Here is a 22,300-nt window from a genome sequence, read left to right as displayed (position 1 = left end):
CTTACAAAGTACGGGAAATGTACAACGTTAAGTGTGGCTCATCTATTGTTGTGCGCCAATTGCAGTTTCTGTTGAAATCAACCCAACTGATTGCCGAAAGCCCCTCTCGATCTTTAAACAGGTGGAGCTTGGGCACTCTTCACACATCCAGAGGACACAGCGCATTCACAAAACTGTAGCAGCACAAAGAAGTCAGGTCAAACCCATCCTTCTCACACGAGGGAATTGGAGACACGTGTGGAACATTTTTAATAAACAGAAACCGCGGGGAATTGACAAGAGTAATCTTGACCCGGACTGTGAATGGCTGCCTAACTTTGCCCTTGTTATTTATCAGGCGAGTTGAATCTACAATTAGATTAAGATGCTCTTATTTCATTCCCAGGATTCTTCCCTTCACCATTTACTGTTGGAGATTTTAAACAGGACACTTTGGGGAATTTAATTTAAGGTCTAATTTCGTAAATGGCACTTGCACAATCCCCAGTCTGCCAATCATGCTCTGATGCCATGTTGCAGCACAGCGTATTTAGAGTCAGATTTGCTTTTAATTGACTGGAGGTTATATATTCGAGATGTCGGCCCCAATATTCTCTGTAGTTTATTAGACTTAGAGGTGATCTCAAAGGAACATTTAAAATTCTCAGAGGGCTTGACAGGGGCTGTTTTCCCTGGTGGGTGAGCTATGAGCACGTGTGTGGGTGTGTGTATGTGGGGGGGGGGGGCACAGACTCAGGATAAGGACCAAGATTAGGGGAATTATTTTTGCTCAGTGGGTTACGAGGTGTGAGGTGCTCCGGAGGGTGAATGCGTCAACTGCGTGCACGAGGTTGGGGCTGATACAGTTGAAGATGGTGTATAGGGCGCACCTCACGAGGGCGAGGATGAGCCTAATTTTTGAGGGGGTGGAGGATGTTTGTGAACGGTGGGGGGGGGCCACTAGTCATGTTCATATGTTTTGGTCCTATCCAAAACTGGAGGGGTACTGGAGGGAGGTCTTTAGGGTAATCTCAAAGGTGGTGCACGTGAGACTCGAACCGGGTGCCCTAGAAGCCATATTCGGGGTGTCGGATCGCCGGGGTTGGAAGCGGGTGCTGAGGCAGATGTCTTGGCCTTCACCTCGCTAATCGTCCAAAGGCGGATTTAGGGTGGAGGTCAGCTTCTCTGCTCTGTGCCTCGGCGTGGCGGGGGATCTGCTGGAGTTCTTAACGAGAAAGGAAAGTTCGAGTTGAGGGGGGAGGATGGAAGGGTTCTACAACTCATGGGCCTTGTTCATCATGCATTTTCATGAATTGGATGACATTGAACATTGGAGGGGGGTTGGGAATGCATAAGTTATTGATGATTCTTTTTCATTGGTGTTTTGGATTCATAACGTTGGGAGCTGTTTGAGGGTGGATGGGGTGGGGGGATTGTTGGCTGGGGGATTGTCATTGGATTTGTTGTTATTGTTGATTATCTGTTGTTGTAAATTTTGATGAAAATATGAAAAAGGAGAATAAGAATATTTTTTAAAAATCACTGGAGTGCGTTGGCAGCAGAACCATTGCATCTGCCCAATACTGCACAGAATCAGGCAGCCCAGGACGGTCTGAACGCAATCTATTGGGTTCACTAGGTATCTAAGCACCAAGGATGGACTGAAGAATGGCCAGAAGTGCGGAACCCCCTTTGGGCTCAGCTACGATGTACCCCATTGTTAAACTAGTTCGAGATTCACCGTTGAGGCACATTTAGGGAGGGGGGGCAGATCTAGGTTAGTGCTCAGGGAATTGTGCTGTAGCGACAGTCAGCATCCTCCAGAGAGGAAGGGGAGAAAGCTGGGAGTGAGAAAGATAATGGGAGACTCCTGCACAGTAATGGCATGACCCTTCTCCAACAGCACCCCCCCCCCACCCCCCGAAGGTCTCTTCATGCCACTTGCCTCCTTCTGTTCTTCTGAGAATTTTCCTTCGACAAACAACATAAAGTTATGTTCAAGGTGAAGACAATGCAATGGAGAAAAAAAGTCTTCAGAAAGGTCACATGGCATCAAATTCATTTGTGACTGCACATACGTTTCAAACACTGCAATGTGTCCTTTTTACACTTTCTGTAGGGATAAAACGATTAACTGTTAGTCTTAACGGAAACAATCTTACAGAGAAACTATGGAAATTCAATTGCAGTGCATGTGATTATTACAGTATCAAAGCCAGCTTATACAAATAGGAATTTTGATACAACAGTTTATATATACCTCGCAAATCATGGATAACAAAACCTACTGTTGGGCCCTTAATCAGAATTGCCACCGGGGAGATTGCCCAGTTGTACCGGATAGCATTGGGCCAATGATTTACTAATCCTTTGTTTCCACTTCCACATTTCCTCCCCAACCCCGTGCCCCCTCACCCAGAGAAGTTTCTGGTGAAGGCAAAGTGTTAATGTATTCCCACCAGTGTTAACGCTTTCAAGGTTTAGTCAGTTAAGCAGCAATCGGTAAGTGGTAACTGGCAACGGTGGCAACCATCCACATCTGATTAAATGCCATTTAATTCACAGCTCACCCCAGCATGTCTATGTTGCTCAATAGCAGTTCTGGACAAAAGCTGATGGACCTCCCTTGGTATTGGTAAAAGTGCGTTAGAGGCCGCAAAAATTGTGAGAGGTGTGTGTCAGGGTGGAGTGGTGGGCACAATACATGATTGTTGGTGAATGAGTGAAAACAAAAATCTGGTCTGGCTCAGGTGATATGAGCTGTGGTTAGTAGATAAGTGCTTTCCGGTGGGTTTAAACTTGCCCTCCTAGGAGACCTGAGCCCATAATTGTAACCTGACACTCCAGTACAGCGCTGAGATGGTGTTGTTGCTAGATGAAATACTAAGAGCCCATCTGTCCTCTCAGGTGAATGGAAGAGATCCTGTGGCATCATTTTGAAGAGGGAGGATGGGAATTATCTCTGGTGTCCTGGCCAATAGTCATCGCACAACCAATATCGCAAAAACAGATTCTCTGCTCATTGCCGCCTGTGGGAAGTTGCTGGGTGTACATTGGCTGACAGGTTTCCTACGTAGGATGTGGAGGCTTTGGAGAGGAGGTTTACCAGGATGTTGCCTGGTCTGGAGGGTGTTAGCTATGTAGAGAGGCTGAATAGACGCGGATTGTTTTCATTAGAGGTGACCTGATAGAGGTCTGCAAGAGCACGAGGGGCATAGATAGGGTGGATGGGCAGGCACTCTTTCCCAGAGTGGAGGGGTCAGTCACCAGGGGGCATAGGTTTAAGGTCCGTGGGGGAAAGTTTAGAGGAGATGTGCGAGGCTGTTTTTTTTTTTTTGGAAACAGAGGGTGGTGAGTGCCTGGAACGCGTTGCCAGGGGAGGCTGCGGAAGCAGATACATTAATGGCGTTCAAAAGGCATCTCGACAAATACATAGATAGGATGTGCATAGTGGGATACGGCACAAGGAAGTGCTGAGGGTTTTGGCCAAGGGTGGTATCATTACCGGTACAGGCTTGGAGGGCCAAAAGGCCTGTTCCTGTGCAGTATTCTTTGTTACAATGAGTTGCCCTGTGGTCATGAATGGCGCTACATAAATGCGAGTTTTTCTTTAGGTAAACAATGAAGTGTTGCTTCGATTGATTTTGAGTTTGTGAAGTAATTATATTAGCAGCAAATCTTTTGCCTGCAGTAAGTTGGATTTATTCTAACCGCTGTTGTCCATAAAGTGCTCCATGTTTGCACTATTATGGAAGCTGTGTCCCTTTAAGATCATAACATCTAATTATCAGGCAGTAACAAGAACCTAATTGTTACTTGTTGAAAATGTTTGTTCATCACAATGTCCAGGCCAGAAGCACCCAGTGATTTATTTTTATTTTTAAAAAGATTGTTTTTGCATCTACGACAGTATGTAACGTCTGGATGGTTATGAACAAAGCATGTGCTAGGCTTTATCTTCAGAGTGAGTTGTGAATCTCCTATGATGCCGCCCATGGCCAATCACTTTATCAGGACATAAGCAATGTGCTGATGGTGAGTGTCCCTTTAAGGCTTGAAAGCCTAACTGGTAGTCAGTAAACAGCGAGTGAGTTCAATCAGAAGTCAGTTAAATGACGAAGATATTGTGTGCGTGCGTGGCACTCTCTGTTGTTGGAGTCTCTCGAGTTTCCACATCATGACTTTATTGCTTGGTAATTTTTTTTTTAATAAAGTGTGTCAGAAGTTTATGTGAGACTGATATCTGCAGTGTGATGTACGAGGGGGGTGTGCACATCCAGAGGTTTTGTCATGTTAGAGGCGGATTTTCAATAAAATGTTTGGATGAATGTAATATTTTCAAAGATTTATTATTAAATTGCGTTACCCACTGATTTGTATTAAAAATTCTTTCTGATGACCAGGTTCCTGAGGTGAAGAGGAAAGCTCTGTGATATTTGCCGGTGTTCCCCTTGCCTACCTTTCACTTTAAAAAGTCTACTTTTTCCAGGTGTTGTCTAGGTAGATTGAGGCCCAGCTTGGGCCTTCAAATCAATGAAGTGGGGCCTCCCTGTACTGCCTCGGTAGAGGTGGCTGCAGTTGAGAATAGCCAGTCATTCACCCCATTGATGTCTGCAGGGCCTTGCTTTGTGCAAAAAAAAACAGCGACCGATTTGAAAATTCATTGCATGCAACATGCCTTAGGATGTTTCTGATATGAAAAGGCGTTGTATCTATGCAAGTTCCTTCTATTAACTGATTGTTAACCTTGAAAACCCACGACAATGTGGCCCTATTTACGAAATCCTTCTCGCTCCTTTCGCAAATCCTCGCCGGCGCTTTCCTCATCAGTGAGGGGGATCTCCGTCTCGGCAGGGGGTCCCAGAATGTTCAAACTCTTTGAGCTCCCCTCTGGTACAGTCCTGGGCGTTTGCGATGCTGCCGCAAGGCCGCCACTCTCAAGTCCGCACTCCCGGCTAACGGGCTCAGCCACTCGGCCCGCCTGGACCTGCCTCTGGCCGTAATGCCACCTCGCTCGCAGGAAAAGGGCAGGGTCGGGCATGGGGTCCAATTCGACCTGCGCTGCCTGTCGCCTTTGCTGAGTGGCGTCTGTCCCCATCGCTCGGTCAGTGCAGGTTTTCTCAGTCATTTTGTGATGGATTTTGTGGCTCCTTTTCAGTGATAGCGATGTATATACGGGAGACGTGGGGATGGCTTTATCAGAAGGCTTATCTGAAGACCGATTGCCTTGCCTGGTGCTACTCAGCTTCTGTTTGACGCTATGCAGCTGGAAGGAGAGATGAGCCGCAGTCTCAGACTGCTTCTGCAGTTCACTGTTCAGCAGGGTCATCCTGTGACTCCGTCTCTTGAGTTCCTCCAGGAACAGCCGCTCCCTCCTCCGTAGGCTGTCCTCCAGCGCGGTTATCAGGGCCTCTTTGTGGCAGAGTTCTGTTCTCAGCGCTGCGTTTTGTAGCTCCTTCTCTCTGATTTGTGCTTCGAGAGGGGTGTAGGCCTCCAGCTGCTCACAGTCATCTGCAAAGGGAATGAGAAACAGAGGTCAACTGAAAACTCCAAAGTATTTGGAATAGTACTTTCAACAAAATGGTTCAAATCACATAATCCACCCCCGCCCCCTCAGCTCTATCTCCAGTTGTCCCATCGTTTACGTGAGAAAATCTGTCTTTGTTCAGTGGCCTTCACCTCTCTATAAGCGTGAATGCCAACGCACGGTGAACAAACAGAAGACTCAAGGAACCTCATCAATCAACATGGGCACGTTTCAAGCTCCCAGACTCAACATGGAGTTCAACAACCTGTTCATGATTCTGCCATTCACACCTCCTCGGGACACGTCTTTTGCCTCTTCCCGGTTCTGAGAAAAAGTCATATTCAACTCGAAACATTGAATGTTCCTCGCTCCACAGATGCTGCCAGGCCTGCTGCGCATTTCCAGCACTCTGTTTTTATTTCACATTTTGCAGCACCTGTGGCGTTTTGCTTTTGTCTGCAAGGGTTTGCCACGGCCCTCTGCGCTATGGCTGACCAGGACATTCTCCCAGTCCTATTGGGCGCTTTGGAGAGATTTACTCGTTGGGTCACATTATAAATGTACCTTCCACGGCCATCAAGTCCTGATGTGGGATTTGAACCCAGAGGTAGAAACACTGGTGACCGGAGAACCCCGCCCGAGGTTAATGGAGTTCTCCATTGTATGCGGCTCGCCCGTGGAGTTCTTGCAGCGGGCGGGGCGGGAGAATCCAGCTCACTACCATTACGCTACAAGACCTCCCTTGTTTCTTGCCCCGTTTACACTGCCTTCAGTTCTCCAACACTTTTGTCATTTAATCTCTTCTGCCTTCCGCCCTCTCACAGACCTTTTCTTTTTTGTAGCACTGAACTTGTGTATTGCTGAAAAGGTCGAACCTTTCATCCAGTCCTCATCAGGACACTATTCAAGATGACCAATATAAGGGAAAAGCAACAATTTATACTGCATGCGAAGAGATGGCTGATTGATTGGAAAGTAAACTCTGATTGGCAGAGGTGTTGCCATGGAGAATGCAGCAGTTGATGGTGACTGATAGATAACTGCCAAGCATTGTTTGAAATTTAAATCTGGCAGCTTGATCCTGACTAGTCAAGGTTGACCAATCAGAGATCAGCTGCCAACCAATCAGTGTTCTCTTCTCACACAGTATAAATTCTTGTTTTCCTCCTGTGGTGGCTCGAGACTTGCACTGGAGGCTTCCAGTAGTTAACAAAGAGATTTATTGATGAGAGGCAAAGGCAGTTAGGTAACAGGTACAGAACACAATATAACGGGTCTTAACACTTCGGGCTCCAGGGTCCACACTGCTCAGCGTCCTGGCCGGGGTTAATGCGTGATTGGTCCCGAATCGGTCACATGGTCTGTCAAGTGCAGCCTCTACCACACCATATTCTTGCAACATGTCCTGATGCGTGCAAGACAAAAAGCTTTGATACTATTTTTTCTCCCAGCAACACCTGTCCATTTGTTCCTTTTCTCACTTTCCCCTGTCTATTTAATTGCTTCGAAACTAAAACAACTGGTGAAAAATTATTGGACCAAAATGCTATTTCTGATTCTCGCCCCAGCGATATTGCCAGGCCTGGGTACTTTTGACATTTTCTGTTTTTATTTTACAACAGAAGGTTTGTTAACTTTTCCTCTGTTCGTCTACAAAGGCTGATGGTGCTATTCTTCATAGTTTCCAACACCTCGCTCCCAGAAACGAATCTTCTCCAAATATCCCCCTCTACTTTTCAGTTTTCTTCCCGGATTTCTGAAGATTCTTTACTTATCCGGAGGTAAAATTGCTGCAGCCCTTCCGGTCCTCTCCCCAGTGTCTGTTCTTCAGAGAATTACACAGCACAAAAGGAGACCATCATGCTGGCTCTTTGAAAGATCCGTCCAATTGGTCGCACTCTCCCTCCCTTGTCCCATAATCCTGCAAACGATTCCTTTTCAAGTATTTATCCAATTCTTTTTTTAAAGTCACCTTTGCTTCTGCCAGTCAGTACGTTCCAGAACATGACACACACTATGTAAAACATCCCTCCTTTATCTTTTGCCAAATATTTTCAATCTCCATCTTTTGGCGACTGACTGTCTTTCCAATGGAACCAGTTTCTCCTTACATATTCTATATAAACCAATCAGAATTTTGAACCCCTCTGACAGATCTCTGCTCAAGCAGCTTCGAGCTCCCACGGCATGTTTGACTTGGGGGTGGTGTCACATTGCCGTTAAGCCTGAACATGCCCTCTCATTAAACCTACACACATCAATTATCCAGTGGGACAATAGTTTGAAGCGACAGATCATGCTCAATCTTGCCTTCACCTCCCTAGCCCGGAGAGATCAACTGTACGACTAGGATCACATTTCGAGCTTGGACCAGGCAATTGAACCGAGGCCAGATGGTCAAGTCTGGAATGTCTTTGATCTCTGCTGAGGTGCAACACAGAGCCACGGTGATATTTATATTTTTGTTCATTAAACATTTAACGTTGTTAAATATTCCTGATGTCCGGAAGCAGAAAACATAGATTTTGAATTTTCTGGGAAGTGTCACAATGACGATTTTTCCAGTTCTACCAAGTTGGCCCTATTTAGCGAATGTTATAGCTTGGGTCATCTCGCACAGATGGCTTTTATCCATTAAAGGGTGAACCGTGAATAACGTATGTTAGTTAACGGGGAAGAGGGCACTGTTATGTTTAGAGGCAGGAGAGATTGTGAGCTATCAATGGTTGCGGGATAGAAAACCTTTCCCTTTTACTATCCAGGTCAATGCCAGCAAACCCCAGGTCAGATAAGGCCCATTCAAATTAGGTGCGCAAGTGATGCACCAACAATGTCTTTGGATGACAATCTAAGAAGAACGTGACCCCCTGCCCTAGTGTGGTTTTTAAAATTTCTAATTTCTGTTCTCTTATGGTATCTTTAAGTGAGATTGTCAAATTTGGAGCCGAAACTGGCTGTTCAAACTCTACTTGTCTGTTGTGGCACATTTACTTCAAAAGCCACTGCTGCTGCATTGAATAACAGAGGGTTCGCTCGCACTGCTATTTCATTGTTTCAATATTTTAAACTTGATTTGTGCATCTTGAGTGTCCTACTGCTTTAGTTAATGTCAATGTTACAAACTATTTGAAGGAAAAATAGAAAATGGAATGCAGTGGTCAAACAAAAGGCTCGCCAAGGGCAAGGCAGGAAATAGTCACATGTTAGAGGAAGTCTGGGTAGGGAAGCCTGAAGGCCGAGGTCAGGTGATCTGTGAGGGGAAAGCTTTGCTGGTGAATGTTATATTTCACAGTGTCACTGCAATGTTTCTCATTTGCATTCAGAGTAAGTGTTTAAGTGATTGTCTGATGGCATGTTGATTGGATTGGCACGACATTTTTTAATGCGTAGCGCGAGAAATGTTGGGGGGGAAAAAACAATGTCTGGGGGAATCTAGAACACATGATAAGGGGTTGGCCATTTTGGACTGAGATGAGGAGAAAGGTCTTCACTTGTGAATTTGTGGAATTCTCTGTCCCACAGTGCTCGGCCGCTGAGTGTATTAAAGGCCGAGAATGATAGATTTTTGGTCACTGAGGGAACGAAGGGAGAGGAGGATAATGCGGCAAGGTGAAGTCGAGGTAGAAGGTCAATCATGATCTTATCGGATGCTGGAGCGGGTTTGAGGGACCGAATGACTCCAGCTTATATATCTTATGGATTAAGCAAAGAGAGAGAGGGAGGGAGAGAGGGACTTTCATTTCATTATCTTCAACTGCATCCTAAGCAGGTAGGGGTAAAGGTAAAGTTGCTGTAGTCCCAGATGACTGGGGCAAGGGGGCAAGGCCTTCATGAATAACCTCAGCCGGAATTGAACCCGCGCTGGTGGCCTCGCTCTGCATCACAAACCAGCTGTCTAACCAAGTGAGCTAAACCGGCCCCATAGCAGGTATCTAAAGTGAGAAGATGCTGTACTGTGGCTGCATCTCAGCTTGGAATGGCAACTGCTCGGCCCAAGATGGCAAGAAATTGCAGAGTGTGGCGAACTTAGCCCAACGCAACACACAAGCTTGCCATTGATTCTGTCTACACCTTCCGCTGCCTCAGGAAGGCAGACAGCATTGTCAGAGGCCCCTCACACCCAGGCTTTGCCCTCTTCCAAACCCTTCCATCAGGCACATCCAGACATAGAACAGCTTCTTCCCCACAGCTACTACTCCTCAACGACTCTCCCCGATCTGTTCCCAGCAAGACACTATTCACGACACCCTATGCTGCTCTTCCTCATCCATTTGCTTTGTTTGGCCCTTGTTCCGCACTGCAACCAATCGCTGTCTGTTGATGTACCTTGTCGATTATTCTTTTTGTCTACTGTGTACGTTCTTTGGTCGCAGAAAAATACTTTTCACTGTACTTCGGTACACGTGACAAATCAATCAATCAATCAATACTGGATTCAAAAAGTGTCACTCATCTCCTTGGCTATTCTGTTTTCAATCAATCTTAATGCTGGAATGATACAGCCCCTTAACAGAAATCAACACAATACTCTTCTGTTAAGATGAGATTTCTCAGCCCCTTACTCAAACTTCTAGTGGCAGCAACACTGCTGAGTGGTTTCTTAAGAATGATGCTCAGAGACATATGGAATAGAGGGCTACAGGGGAGAGGGAGATGAGTGGCGGTTCATGTTACACAGGGATACTTCTACATTGTATTCCAACACTGACTACACTTTAAGAAGTACTTCACTGGCCGTAGCTTCCCGGGGTCATGAAAGGTGCTCTGCAAATTGAGGTTTTTTTTTTTTTTTTGACACGTCAGGGACTCCCAACCAGCAACGCAAACTACCAGAAGTGCAAATGAGTTGGAAGATTTTTAACAGGCTTCAGTAAATAAAGAGTTGCCGTTTAATCCACTTTGGTGCCTTTCTGTCACAAGCTGTTAAAAATGGCGATGAGGGAACGGAACAAACTGTGGCCTTTAGCTTCCTGCCTTGAATTACTCAATAAATGTCCTATGAAGCAATGATCTGCTGGCTCAGCTCAGTTAGGTTTTCCCCAGCTTGCATTAATCTGCAGGCAGATAACGAAGTACCAGAAGATAATGTGAATTTAATGATGCCAGGAATCTAATTTGAGTTTTTTATTCTCCTTCTGAAGTGTCGTGCTTATTAATGAGGTAACATCTGAATTAATGACCAACCGTTGAAAAGCCCAAAACAAATAGTTCCACCACTATTGTTCTTTTGATGCCTGGCCTCCAAGTCAAGGCCTTCCCAGTCACTGCAAACATCCTTGAAGCAGAGCTTTGAGTGTCCTACTGGTCTTCGGGCTTGACAGAAAATCATTGGGTGGGTGTCCGCCTCCTATCCTGTGAACATGCTCCAGCCAGAAAAATCTTTCAGGGCGGCACAGTAGCGCAGTGGTTAGCACTCTTGCTTCACAGCTCCAGGGTCCCAGGTTCGATTCCCGGCTTGGGTCACTGTCTGTGCGGAATTCTCCCCGTGTCTGCGTGGGTTTCCTCCAGGTACTCCGGTTTCCTCCCACAGTCCAACAATGTGCAGGTTAGGTGGATTGGCCATGCTAAATTGCCCTGAGTGTCCAAAAAGGTTAGGTGGGGTTACGGGGATAGGGTGGATATGAGGGCTTACGTAGGGTGCTCTTTCCAAGGCCCAGTGCAGACTTGATGGGCTGAATGGCCTCCTTCTGCACTGTAAATTCTATGATTCTATAGCCCACTTTGTTTGGTATTTTCTTCTCCATGCTCCTGATCTTAGTTTGACAGAAGGAGTTTGCCTGCCTATTCGGTCAGACTGCAAGCTCTATAACCCACCCAGACTGAGAGTGAAGATAAAGGCGCTGCACACCTCTTGCTCAAGGAATTCCTTTAACGCAGATGAAACTGCACTTGCCACTCGCATAGACTCTCAGCTACAAAATGTTCATGGACCGTTGCTCCCATCCCCATAACTTGTTTCTCCCCCCCCCCCCACTAGAAAACTGTGTGTGTCACATCCTCTGCCCTCGTTGTTTGAACAACATCCCGCTGGAAATGGCAGATTCTGCTACCTTGGGTACATTGACAGGCAATCTGCCATTTGATGCAAACTCAGTGATGCATAGGGAAAGAAAGCAACTCCCACCTTTGGCTGACTCGTAAAACATGGATGGAATAACATCATGCTGATCCTCAGGACCAAGACGAAGCCAGTGTTTGCAATATCTCGTCGCACGGCCATGGAACACGGACAACGGGCAACTTGCAGCTATCAAGAAAGGAAGCTCAACAACTTTCATCTTCACTGTTTGTGGTACATTCTGAGCATCTCATGGCAAGATCTATTCATGGATGCCGTAGTCCCCTCGTATGTTGCTCCCAAAGTACATTGCCACTTTTTCAGCAGTGACAACTTGGGCTGACTCGGGCATGTTCGCAGACAGAAGACAAACATACACTCAAGGATTTTCTACCAGGAGAATAAAAAGGTTTACAGGGGGTGTACGACAGGGTGGATTATACACGGTGACCAAAAGCCAAATGGCCTTTTCCTCATTCTGTGTTACCTCGAAGAGGTTCTTTAGCAATCACTTTGTTTGCAGGATGTGTAGCATTTTCATGTGTTGGCTAATTGAATTTAAGATTTGTTTGTGAGAGCAGGTATTAAGATTAAATGAATAATCAATGGCTCAGTTCCCGGAGGAATAAGCAAGCAAGTGATATAATGGGAACATGTAAACTGGTGTCGAGACAGTAAGTTGATGAGCAATTAATACGAGGTTGACAACACGGAGGTCCCATTCAAAGAAGTTTATTAACTGCAATCTATCAAAAGAGGCTGAACGAGGAGGCCTCAGCAGGCGAGGTAGTATAGTGTCACAAAGGTTACCCTTTCTCACCCGCCTTTGGCCAAACATCAGTTAAAGATTTTCCATTTTTTGCGAGGAACTGTGTGGTACATTGGAGCAGTTACCATGGCGATGGCAACTTAACATGCACCAGTGAACCCCTGGGTGTAAGTTCCCTATCACACTTACAACAATGTAGAGAGGTGGAGGGCATGCATATCATTATCAGGGCTATGGTGGGGATTCAAATGAAAGGGGAAGTCACCGTGAGCTTTTGTTGTGGAGATTTTAAGGCAGACCATATAATAGTATTGGTACAGGCCTAGAAACAGGACGTCTGTTAAAATAATATGCGCAATGAGCAAAAGAGGCATGGGAGGAGAGAATACAACACCTTTAAATAGATTTTAAAAACCAGGAGTGGGATTCTTCGTAGCCCGACGGCAAATTTGTGATTGGCGATCGGATGGAGACTGGACTCTGACGGCGAAATCGGGGCCAGCACCGGGTTTGACGCCGGTCCGCCAAGCTCCACCCCCTCCAAAATAGCGTCATCATGACCCGCGCCGCTTCAGCATCGTTGGTGTGTCAACGGCCGGAACACCCGCGATGCTCCGCCCCCGGTGGCGCGGGGACACGTGTGGTCTGAGCTGGCGTGCCGGCTGCATACGGTGTCCAGCGCTGCCACTCGCGGCCGAGATTCGTGCCGCTGGCTGGGGGGGGGGGGGGCTTCTGCTAGGATGGGGGGCCTGGTGGGGTCGTGGGTGGCGGGTTAGGTTTAGCACATGGATGGCGACATTTTGTACGGCGCGACCGGTGCAGGTCATCAGCCGTGCCTGGGACCCGGACATTATGTGGCCATTTTCGGCGTGATCTGCGGGACTTTCACTCGCCGTCAAGTGCTAGCCCCTCACTGGCACCGAATTTCCTGCCGTGAAAATCGACACATTCTACACTGGCATTGGAGCTTAGTCTCGCGAACGGGGAATCCAGCCCCGGGCCTTCGTTCTCGATTTGTTTCCTTTTTCAGACCTTGCACATCACTCAGCAGAATGCCCCCCCCCCCGCCAGCTAGGAGGATCTGAAGTAAATTAACACTGCTGGATTAAACGTATTGCGGATAAGCTCTAGAACAGCAAACAACAAAGACAAAAAACAGACGACTTCAGTGGTTACGAATTTGGATTTGGCACTGGGTTCATTGATTTTGATCATTCCTAGAATTGGTCCGAGTGTCTTCATTCGAACTCTATCTATCTATTTGTTTGAGACCGTAACCCTGAGACACACAATCCCTGTGATTCACATCTCCCACATACATCTCCAATTGTTCCAAAGGCAAGACAAACGAACAATTGGTGAAATGAGGGTTGACACAAATTACAAAATTGATTTATTTCACAGGAGGGTGAACATACTGAGCCGCAGTTAAGATTGGACTCACTGCATCGATCTTTACAATTTACATACACACAAGACAAACTAAAGAAGATGCCACACGGCCCCACATTGGTGGGTCACCTTGAGTTAAACAAGGTGGCTTCTGGCCATCTTTTACCATTCATGGCCTTTTGGTCTCTATTCTGTTTATTTTCCTCTTGAAAGACAGACGGAACAAATGATGCAGCGCAACGGGTGCTCGTCTCGTTTAATCATCTAAACAAGCTGACAAATTGCTTAGTGTTCAGTCTCTGGGGAAAAGAACTTTGCCAACTACTTTTCTATCAAAAAGTACTCGTTGGGGGGGAATGTGTAAGGAAACACCTTGCTTCTGTGGAAGAATGCTCAATATATCCTGAAATGAAGCATTAAGTGGTCTACAACTAACGGAGGCAAGTTAAAAAAATATATTGAGCGTGATGTGGTTGAATGGAAATTTCGCACCTCCTGACAATGCAGCATTTCCTCAGTGCTACACTGAAAGGAGTTAATTAGGGCTTAATTTTTAATTTCTTTCCTTAAAATTTTTCAATTCTAAAACTTTCTTGGTATTGCAGTTCTGGTCAACATTTTACTACCTAAAATCGGCACGCAGGTGGGAGAGTGATGGGGTTATGGAGATATTGCAGTATTTGGGGGGAAAAATCATTAAAGGGATATGGGCTTCGCTGACTCGGCCAACATTTATTGCCCATCCCTAACTGCCCTTGAGAAAGTGATTGTGAGTTGCCTTGTTGAATCGCTGCAGTCACACCCACTGTGCTGTCAGGGACGGAGTGCCAGGATTTTGACTCCGTGATAGTGAAGGAACAGCGATATATTTCCAAGTCAGGGTGGTGAATGGCTTGGGGGGGGGGGAACTCTCAGTTGGTGGGGTTCCCATGTATCTTTTGCCCTTGCCACTTCTAAATGGTTGTAGGTTTGGAAGGTGCTGCACAAGATGTCCTGGTGAGTTTCTGCAGTGCATCTTGGAGTTGGTAAACATTTTTGCTTGTGTGTGTTGGTGGGGGAGGGAGCGAATTTTGGTAGATGGGATGCCAATCAAATGGACAGTTTTGTGCTAGATGGTGTTGAGCTTCTGAGTGTTGTTAGAGCTGCACTCATCCAGGCAAGTGGAGAGTATCCCATCACTTTACTGACTTGTGCCTTGTATATGGTGGACAGGCTTTGGGGAGTCGGGAACTGAGTTACTGACTGCAGGATTCCCAACCTTTGTCCTGCTCTAGTAGCAACAGTACTTACATAGCTGGGCCAGTTAAGTTTATGGTCAATGGTAACCCCCAGGATGTTGATAACGGGGAGGATTCAGCAATGGTAATGCCATTGAATGTCAAGGAGAGATTGTTAGATTTTTTCTTGTTGGAGCTGGTCATTGCTTGGCACCTGTGTGGCACAAACATTATTTGCCAATTGCCATCCCAAGCCTGGGTATTGTCCAGGTCTTGCTGCATTTGGACACGGACGGCTTCTGTACCCGAGGAGCCTTTAATGGTGCTGAACACTGTGCAATCATCAGCAAGCATCCCCATTTCTGACCATATGATGGAAGGAAAGTCATTGATGAAGAAGCTGAAGATGGTTGGGCCCAGGACACTACCCTGAGGAACTCTTGCAGTGATGTCCTGGAACAGAGATGATTGACCTGCAACAATCACAACCATCTTCCTTTGTGTTAGGTAGGACTCCAACCAGTGAAAGGTTTTCTCCCGGACTTCAGTTTAGTTAGGGCTCCTTGATGCCACACTCAGTCAAAAGTAGCCTTGATGCCAAGGGCAGTCACTCTCACTTCAGCTCTGGCATTCTGCTCTTTTGTCCATGTTTGAACCAAGGCTGGAATGAGGCAAGAGCTAAGTAGCCCTGGTGATTCCCAAACTGGGCATGAATGAGGTCATTGCTAAACAAGTACAGCTCAATAGAATTGTTGATGACCCCTCATCACTTAACTGATGATCAAGAGCAGACTAATGGAGCAGTAATTGGCCAGATTGGATTTATCCTGCTTTTTGTGCACAGAACATACCATATTGCTGGGTAGATGCCAGTCTTGTAGCTGCAATAAAACATGGCAAGTTCTGAAGCACGTCTTCACTACCATTGCCGGAATGTCAGGGCCTTTAGCCTTTGCAGTATCCAGTGCCTTCAGCAATTTCTTGAAGAGTGAATCAAATTAGCTGAAGACTGGCATCTGTGATGCTGGAGACCTCCGGAGGAGGCAGTGCTGGATCATCCACTCGGCACTCCTGGCTGAAGATTGTTGCCAATGCTTCAGTCTTGTTTTTTGCATGGATGTGCTGAGCTCCTCCACCGTTGAGGATGGGGATATTCATCCTCCTCCTCCAGTGAGTTGTTTAATTGTCCACCACCATTTATGGCAGGACTGCAGAGCTTAGAAGTCGGTTGTAGAATCGCTTAGCTCGGTCTATCACTTGCTACTTTTGCTGTTTGGCACACAGGTAGTCCGATATTATAGCTTCACCGGGTTGACACCTCGTTTTTAGGTACCTGGTGTTGCTTCTGGCATACCCTCCTGCACTCTTCATTGAACTAGAGTTGACCCCCTGGCTTGGTGGTAAAGATTATGTGGAGGATATGCTGGGCCAGGAGGTTACAGATTGTGGTTGAGAACAATCCTGCCACTGATGGTCCAAAACGCCTCACGGTTGCCCAGTCTTGAGCTGCTAGATCTGTTCAAAGTCTATCCCATTTAGCACGGTGATAGTCCATGCAACATGATGGAGGCTATGCTCAATTTGAAGATGGGATTTTGTCTCCGCAAGGCTTGTGGTCACTCCCACCAATTGCAATGGGCAGATGCATTATCACAAGTGCCTCTTGATGCTGGGACTATATAATGTTCATTAAGAGGGAACTTGCATTGTCTAACCATTCATTACACTGGGCCTGTGCTGCTATTAGTTCTTTAAATGGCACTGATTATGACAGCCCCATTTCCCTGCACTTCCTCGTATTCTTCTCGTTTGCTTCAGGTTCATATCCCCATGCCTAAATTCAATGTAGAAGAAAATGATTAGTAAAGAAAAGAAAATGAGACGGCGGGATTAGGCTTTGCCAAGCTTCTGAAAACCCAGAGACTGTAGGAGGTGGCTCAGGGTTTTAAGAGTTCCACAATTTGAAATAAATTTAGTTCATCTCTTGCCCAAGGCTGCCAAGGACAAATTAGTTAAGCAGCTAAATACTCGATGGTAACATGCCATTCTGAATAAGGTATTATCCTAATAGTGAGTGACAGAAATCTACCCAGCGTATTAAATGAGACCAGACTTTTGGCATTTTAGCGTTGGATAAGTTGAAATCATGCATCATTGCGCTGATCCTAACATATGGAATAAAACACATCAACTTACACTGGTTGATTATCCGATTATAACTGCAAGATAATTCCGGTGTAATTTTACTTTGAAGATTTACATTTTTTACTGTCTAAAAATCTTCAATGTTTTTTTAAAAAACAACCAAACTGCCAGGGGTGCAATCATAAGGCAGCATGTTTAAAATCCGCTCCTTAGATCCTTGCTAAAGTGTGAAAATGATCCCCGCCACTGGGACTCAACAGTCAGATCAGATAATGGAAACTCAGCGTATCCGTCTGAAGGTCAGCGAGACCTCTTGTAACAGCGGATGATAGCCAGATAATTGGCCTGACTCTCCAGATTTCTGGGAGGATGGATGGGGTGTGGAGGACTGGTAGCAATTGGAACTTCTTTAGCTGTGAGTTACTGAAAAGGGATGGAGTTTTTGTAAAACAAAGTGCCAAAAAAAGCTGCTTTCAACAAGCCCCAGGGTTGTACTTACACATTGCTCTACACATTTAATGTAACAGAGGCTGGGATTTCAATAGAAGAGTCAGACAGACACGAAACAAACATGTTTCTCCCCACAGATGTTGCTGAATTTACCATAAGACCATAAGACTTAGGAGCAGAATTAGGCCACTCGGCCCATTGAGTCTGCTTCGCCGTTTAATCATGGCTGATATGTTCCTCATTCCCATTCTCCTGCCTTCTCCCCATAACCCCTGATCCCCTTGTTAATCAAGAACCTATCCATCTCTGTCTTAAAGACACTCAGTGAATTGTCCTCCACAGCCTTCTGCGGCAAAGAGTTCCACAGATTCACCACCCTCTGGCTGAAGAAATTCCTTCTCATCTCGGTTTTAAAGGGTCGTCCCTTCAGTCTGAGGCTGTGCCCTAGGGTTCCAGTTTTTCCCTATTAGTGGAAACACACTCTCCGCGAACACTCTACCCAGGTCTCTCCGTCGACTGCAAATTTCAATACGGGTCCCCCCTCCTCCTTCTAAACTCCAATGGGGACAGTACCAGACTCCTCAACTGCTCCTCATATGACAAGCTCTTCATTCCTGGGATTATTCTTGTGAACCTCCTCTGGACCCTTTCCAAGGTCAGCGCATCCTTCCTTAGATACGGGGCCCAAAACTGCTCACAATGTTCCAAATGGGATCTGGCCAGAGCCCCATACAGCCTCAACAGTACATCCCTGCTCTTGTATTTTAGCCGTCTCAAAATAAATGCTAACATTGCATTTACCTTCCTTACTGCCGACAGAACCTGCACGTTAACCTTAAGAGAATCTTGAACTCGACTTCCGGGTGCGGCGATGACCAGCTGAGTCGCACGTTTCGGCAGCTCCCGGTGGAACGGACTTTTGGGCTCTTAATAAGAGCCCCAACGGCAATTTTAACGGCTAAAAGTACTGTGCGGTGAACCAGAAGGGAATCCCCCCTGGATACGGATGAAAGAAGGATAGGAAGGTGGCCGGATTGCGGTGGATCCTTTAGAGCCGCGGCAAGGAAGGCAAGCAAAAACCAAGATGGCGTCGGAAGGTGGCAGTTTAATATGGGGCCCTGAACAACACGAGTTTTTGAAATGCTGCGTGGAAGAACTCAAAAAGGAAATGAAGAAGGAGCTGTTGGCCCCGATATTACAGGCGATCGAAGGGCTAAAGGAGGAGCAAAAGACCCAGGAGCGAGAGCTTCGGGTCGTGAAGGCAAAGGCTGCCGAGAATGAGGACGACATACAGGGCCTGGTGGTGAAGACGGAGATGCACGAGGCACACCATAAACGATGTGTGGAAAGGCTGGAGGCGCTGGAGAACAATGCGAGGAGGAACAACCCAAGGATTCTTGGTCTTCCTGAAGGTGCGGAGGGAGCGGACGTCGGGGCATATGTGAGCACGATGCTGCACTCGTTAATGGGAGCGGAGGCCCCGGCGGGTCCGCTGGAGGTGGAGGGAGCATACCGAGTGATGGCGCGAGGACCGAGAGCAGGAGAATTCCGAGAGTCATAGTGGTGAGATTCCTCCGTTTTAAGGACAAAGAGATGGTCCTTAGATGGGCAAAGAAAACTCGGAGCAGTAAGTGGGAGAATGCGGTGATCCGCGCATACCAAGACTGGAGTGCGGAGGTGGCGAGAAGGAGGGCGAGCTTTAATCGGGCCAAGGCGGTGCTTCACAAAAAGATGATAAAATTCGGAATGCTGCAACCGGCAAGACTGTGGGTCACATATCAAGGGAGGCACCACTACTTTGAGACGGCGGATGAGGCGTGGACTTTTATCGTGGAAGAAAAATTGGAAAGAGCGGGTTATTAAAAAAAAGAACGTTTGAAACAAAGTGGTGGGGCGAGTATGGGGGGGCGAAGAGGGGGGTAAAAAGGGGGGAAAGAGGAGTTTTATGTTATTAATCCTGCGATGTGGTAACTTTTCTCTCTTCCACAGGAGGTGGTGGGGGGAGGAAAGGAGGTGGAGGAGATGGGGCGTTGGCCATGGGGGGCGGGGCCAAGGGGGAAGCGCGGGCTCGGTTCCCGCGCTATGATAATCATGGCGGGAATAGGGAAGCAGGAAGGAGGGGGCGTCGCACGGTGCGAGCCGAGGTCACGGGGGGAAGCCGAGGTCGGCCAGAGTTTGCTGACTTCTGGGAGCAACATGGGGGGTGTAACTACGCTAGTGGGGGATCTAGCGGGGGGGGGGGGGGGGGTGGGAGGGGGGAACTATTGGGCTGCTGCTGCTGGGGAGAGGGGGGAGCTGGTATGGGGTTGGATGGGCGGGGGGGCACCGCCTGAGGGGGACACAGCTGCGTGGGAACTCGGTGAGGAGCTGGAAAAAGGGGATGGCTAATCGACAAGGGGGGGGGGGGGGTAAAAAGCCCCCCAACCCGGCTGATCACGTGGAACGTGAGAGAGCTGAACGGGCCGATAAAGAGGGCACGGGTACTCGCACACCTTAAGAAACTTAAGGCAGGCGTGGTGATGTTACAGGAAACGCACTTGAAACTGATAGACCAGGTGAGACTACGCAAAGGTTGGGTGGGGCAGGTGTTCCATTCGGGGCTAGATGCGAAAAACAGGGGGGTGGCTATATTAGTGGGGAAGCGGGTAATGTTTGAGGCAAAGACTATAGTGGCGGATAGCGGGGGCAGATACGTGATGGTGAGTGGCAAACTACAGGGGGAGACGGTGGTTTTGGTAAACGTATATGCCCCGAACTGGGATGATGCCAATTTTATGAGGCGTATGCTAGGACGCATCCCGGACCTAGAGGTGGGAAAGTTTGTAATGGGGGGAGATTTCAATACGGTGTTGGAACCAGGGCTGGACAGGTCGAGGTCCAGGACTGGAAGGAGGCCGGCAGCAGCCAAGGTGCTTAAAGATTTTATGGAGCAGATGGGAGGAATAGACCCGTGGAGATTTAGCAGACCTAGGAGTAAGGAGTTTTCGTTTTTCTCCTATGTCCACAAAGTCTATTCGCGAATAGACTTTTTTGTTTTGGGAAGGGCGTTGATCCCGAAGGTGAGGGGAACGGAGTATACGGCTATAGCCATTTCGGATCACGCTCCACATTGGGTGGACCTGTAGATAGGGGAGGAAACAGAAGGGCGCCCACCCTGGAGAATGGACATGGGACTAATGGCAGATGAGGGGGTGTGTCTAAGGGTGAGGGGGTGCATTGAAAAGTACTTGGAACTCAATGATAATGGGGAGGTCCAGGTGGGAGTGGTCTGGGAGGCGCTGAAGGCAGTGGTTAGAGGGGAGCTGATATCAATAAGGGCACATAAAGGAAAGCAGGAGAGTAGGGAACGGGAGCGGTTGCTGCAAGAACTTCTGAGGGTGGACAGGCAATATGCGGAGGCACCAGAGGAGGGACTGTACAGGGAAAGGCAAAGGCTACACGTAGAATTTGACTTGCTCACAATGGGTACTGCAGAGGCACAGTGGAGGAAGGCACAGGGTGTACAGTACGAATATGGGGAGAAGGCGAGCAGGTTGCTGGCCCACCAATTGAGGAAAAGGGGAGCAGCGAGGGAAATAGGGGGAGTGAGGGATGAGGAAGGAGAGATGGAGCGGGGAGCGGAGAGAGTGAATGGAGTGTTCAAGGCATTTTATAAAAAATTATACGAAGCTCAACCCCTGGATGGGAGGGAGAGAATGATGGGCTTTCTGGACCGGCTGGAATTTCCCAAGGTGGAGGAGCAGGAAAGGGTGGGACTGGGAGCACAGATTGAAATAGAGGAAGTAGTGAAAGGAATTAGGAGCATGCAGGCGGGGAAGGCTCTGGGACCGGGTGGATTCCCAGTTGAATTTTACAGGAAATATGTGGACTTGCTCGCCCCGCTACTGATGAGGACCTTTAATGAGGCAAAGGAAAGGGGACAGCTGCCCCCAACTATGTCTGAGGCAACGATATCGCTTCTCCTAAAGAAGGAAAAGGACTCGCTGCAATGCGGGTCCTATAGACCTATTTCCCTCCTAAATGTAGACGCTAAGATTCTGGCCAAGGTAATGGCAATGAGGATAGAGGATTGTGTCCCGAGGGTGGTCCATGAGGACCAAACTGGGTTCGTGAAGGGGAGACAGCTGAATACGAATATACGGAGGCTGCTAGGGGTAATGACGATGCCCCCACCAGAGGGGGAAGCGGAGATAGTGGTGGCGATGGATGCCGAGAAAGCATTTGATAGAGTGGAGTGGGATTATCTGTGGGCGGTGCTGAGGAGATTTGGTTTTGGAGATGAGTATGTTGGATGGGTGCAGCTGTTGTATAGGGCCCCAGTGGCGAGTGTGGTCACGAATGGACGGGGATCTGCATACTTTCGGCTCCATAGAGGGACAAGGCAGGGATGCCCTCGGTCCCCATTATTGTTTGCACTGGCGATTGAGCCCCTGGCAATAGCATTGAGGGGTTCCAAGAAGTGGAGGGGAGTACTTAGAGGAGGAGAAGAACACCGGGTATCTCTGTATGCGGATGATTTGTTGTTATATGTAGCGGACCCGGCGGAGGGGATGCCAGAGATAATGCGGACACTTCGGGAGTTTGGAGAATTCTCAGGATATAAACTGAACATGGGGAAAAGTGAGTTGTTTGTGGTGCATCCAGGGGAGCAGAGCAGAGAAATAGAGGACTTTCCGCTGAGGAAGGTAACAAGGGACTTTCGTTACTTGGGGATCCAGATAGCCAAGAATTGGGGTACATTGCATAGGTTAAATTTAACGCGA

At 47.5% G+C, this 22,300-nt stretch overlaps 1 protein-coding gene across 2 annotated transcripts in view; it reads right to left on the bottom strand.

Annotated features, from left to right (window-relative positions):
- Positions 1–194: 194 nt before the first annotated feature.
- The window catches only part of ccdc92ba (coiled-coil domain containing 92Ba), a 96,711-nt gene continuing 74,605 nt past the window's right edge, over positions 195–22,300 (bottom strand). For both annotated transcript variants that reach the window (XM_072469738.1, XM_072469739.1), the window contains one exon: positions 195–5,490. In XM_072469738.1, the coding sequence (XP_072325839.1) occupies positions 4,751–5,490 (740 nt within the window). In that variant the 3' untranslated portion in view covers positions 195–4,750. The remainder of the gene's footprint in view (positions 5,491–22,300) is intronic.

Source organism: Scyliorhinus torazame, chromosome 12, assembly GCF_047496885.1.
Source record: "Scyliorhinus torazame isolate Kashiwa2021f chromosome 12, sScyTor2.1, whole genome shotgun sequence".
In the NCBI taxonomy this organism is placed as follows: Eukaryota; Metazoa; Chordata; class Chondrichthyes; order Carcharhiniformes; family Scyliorhinidae; genus Scyliorhinus; species Scyliorhinus torazame.
This window is presented reverse-complemented; position numbering and strand designations above follow the sequence as displayed.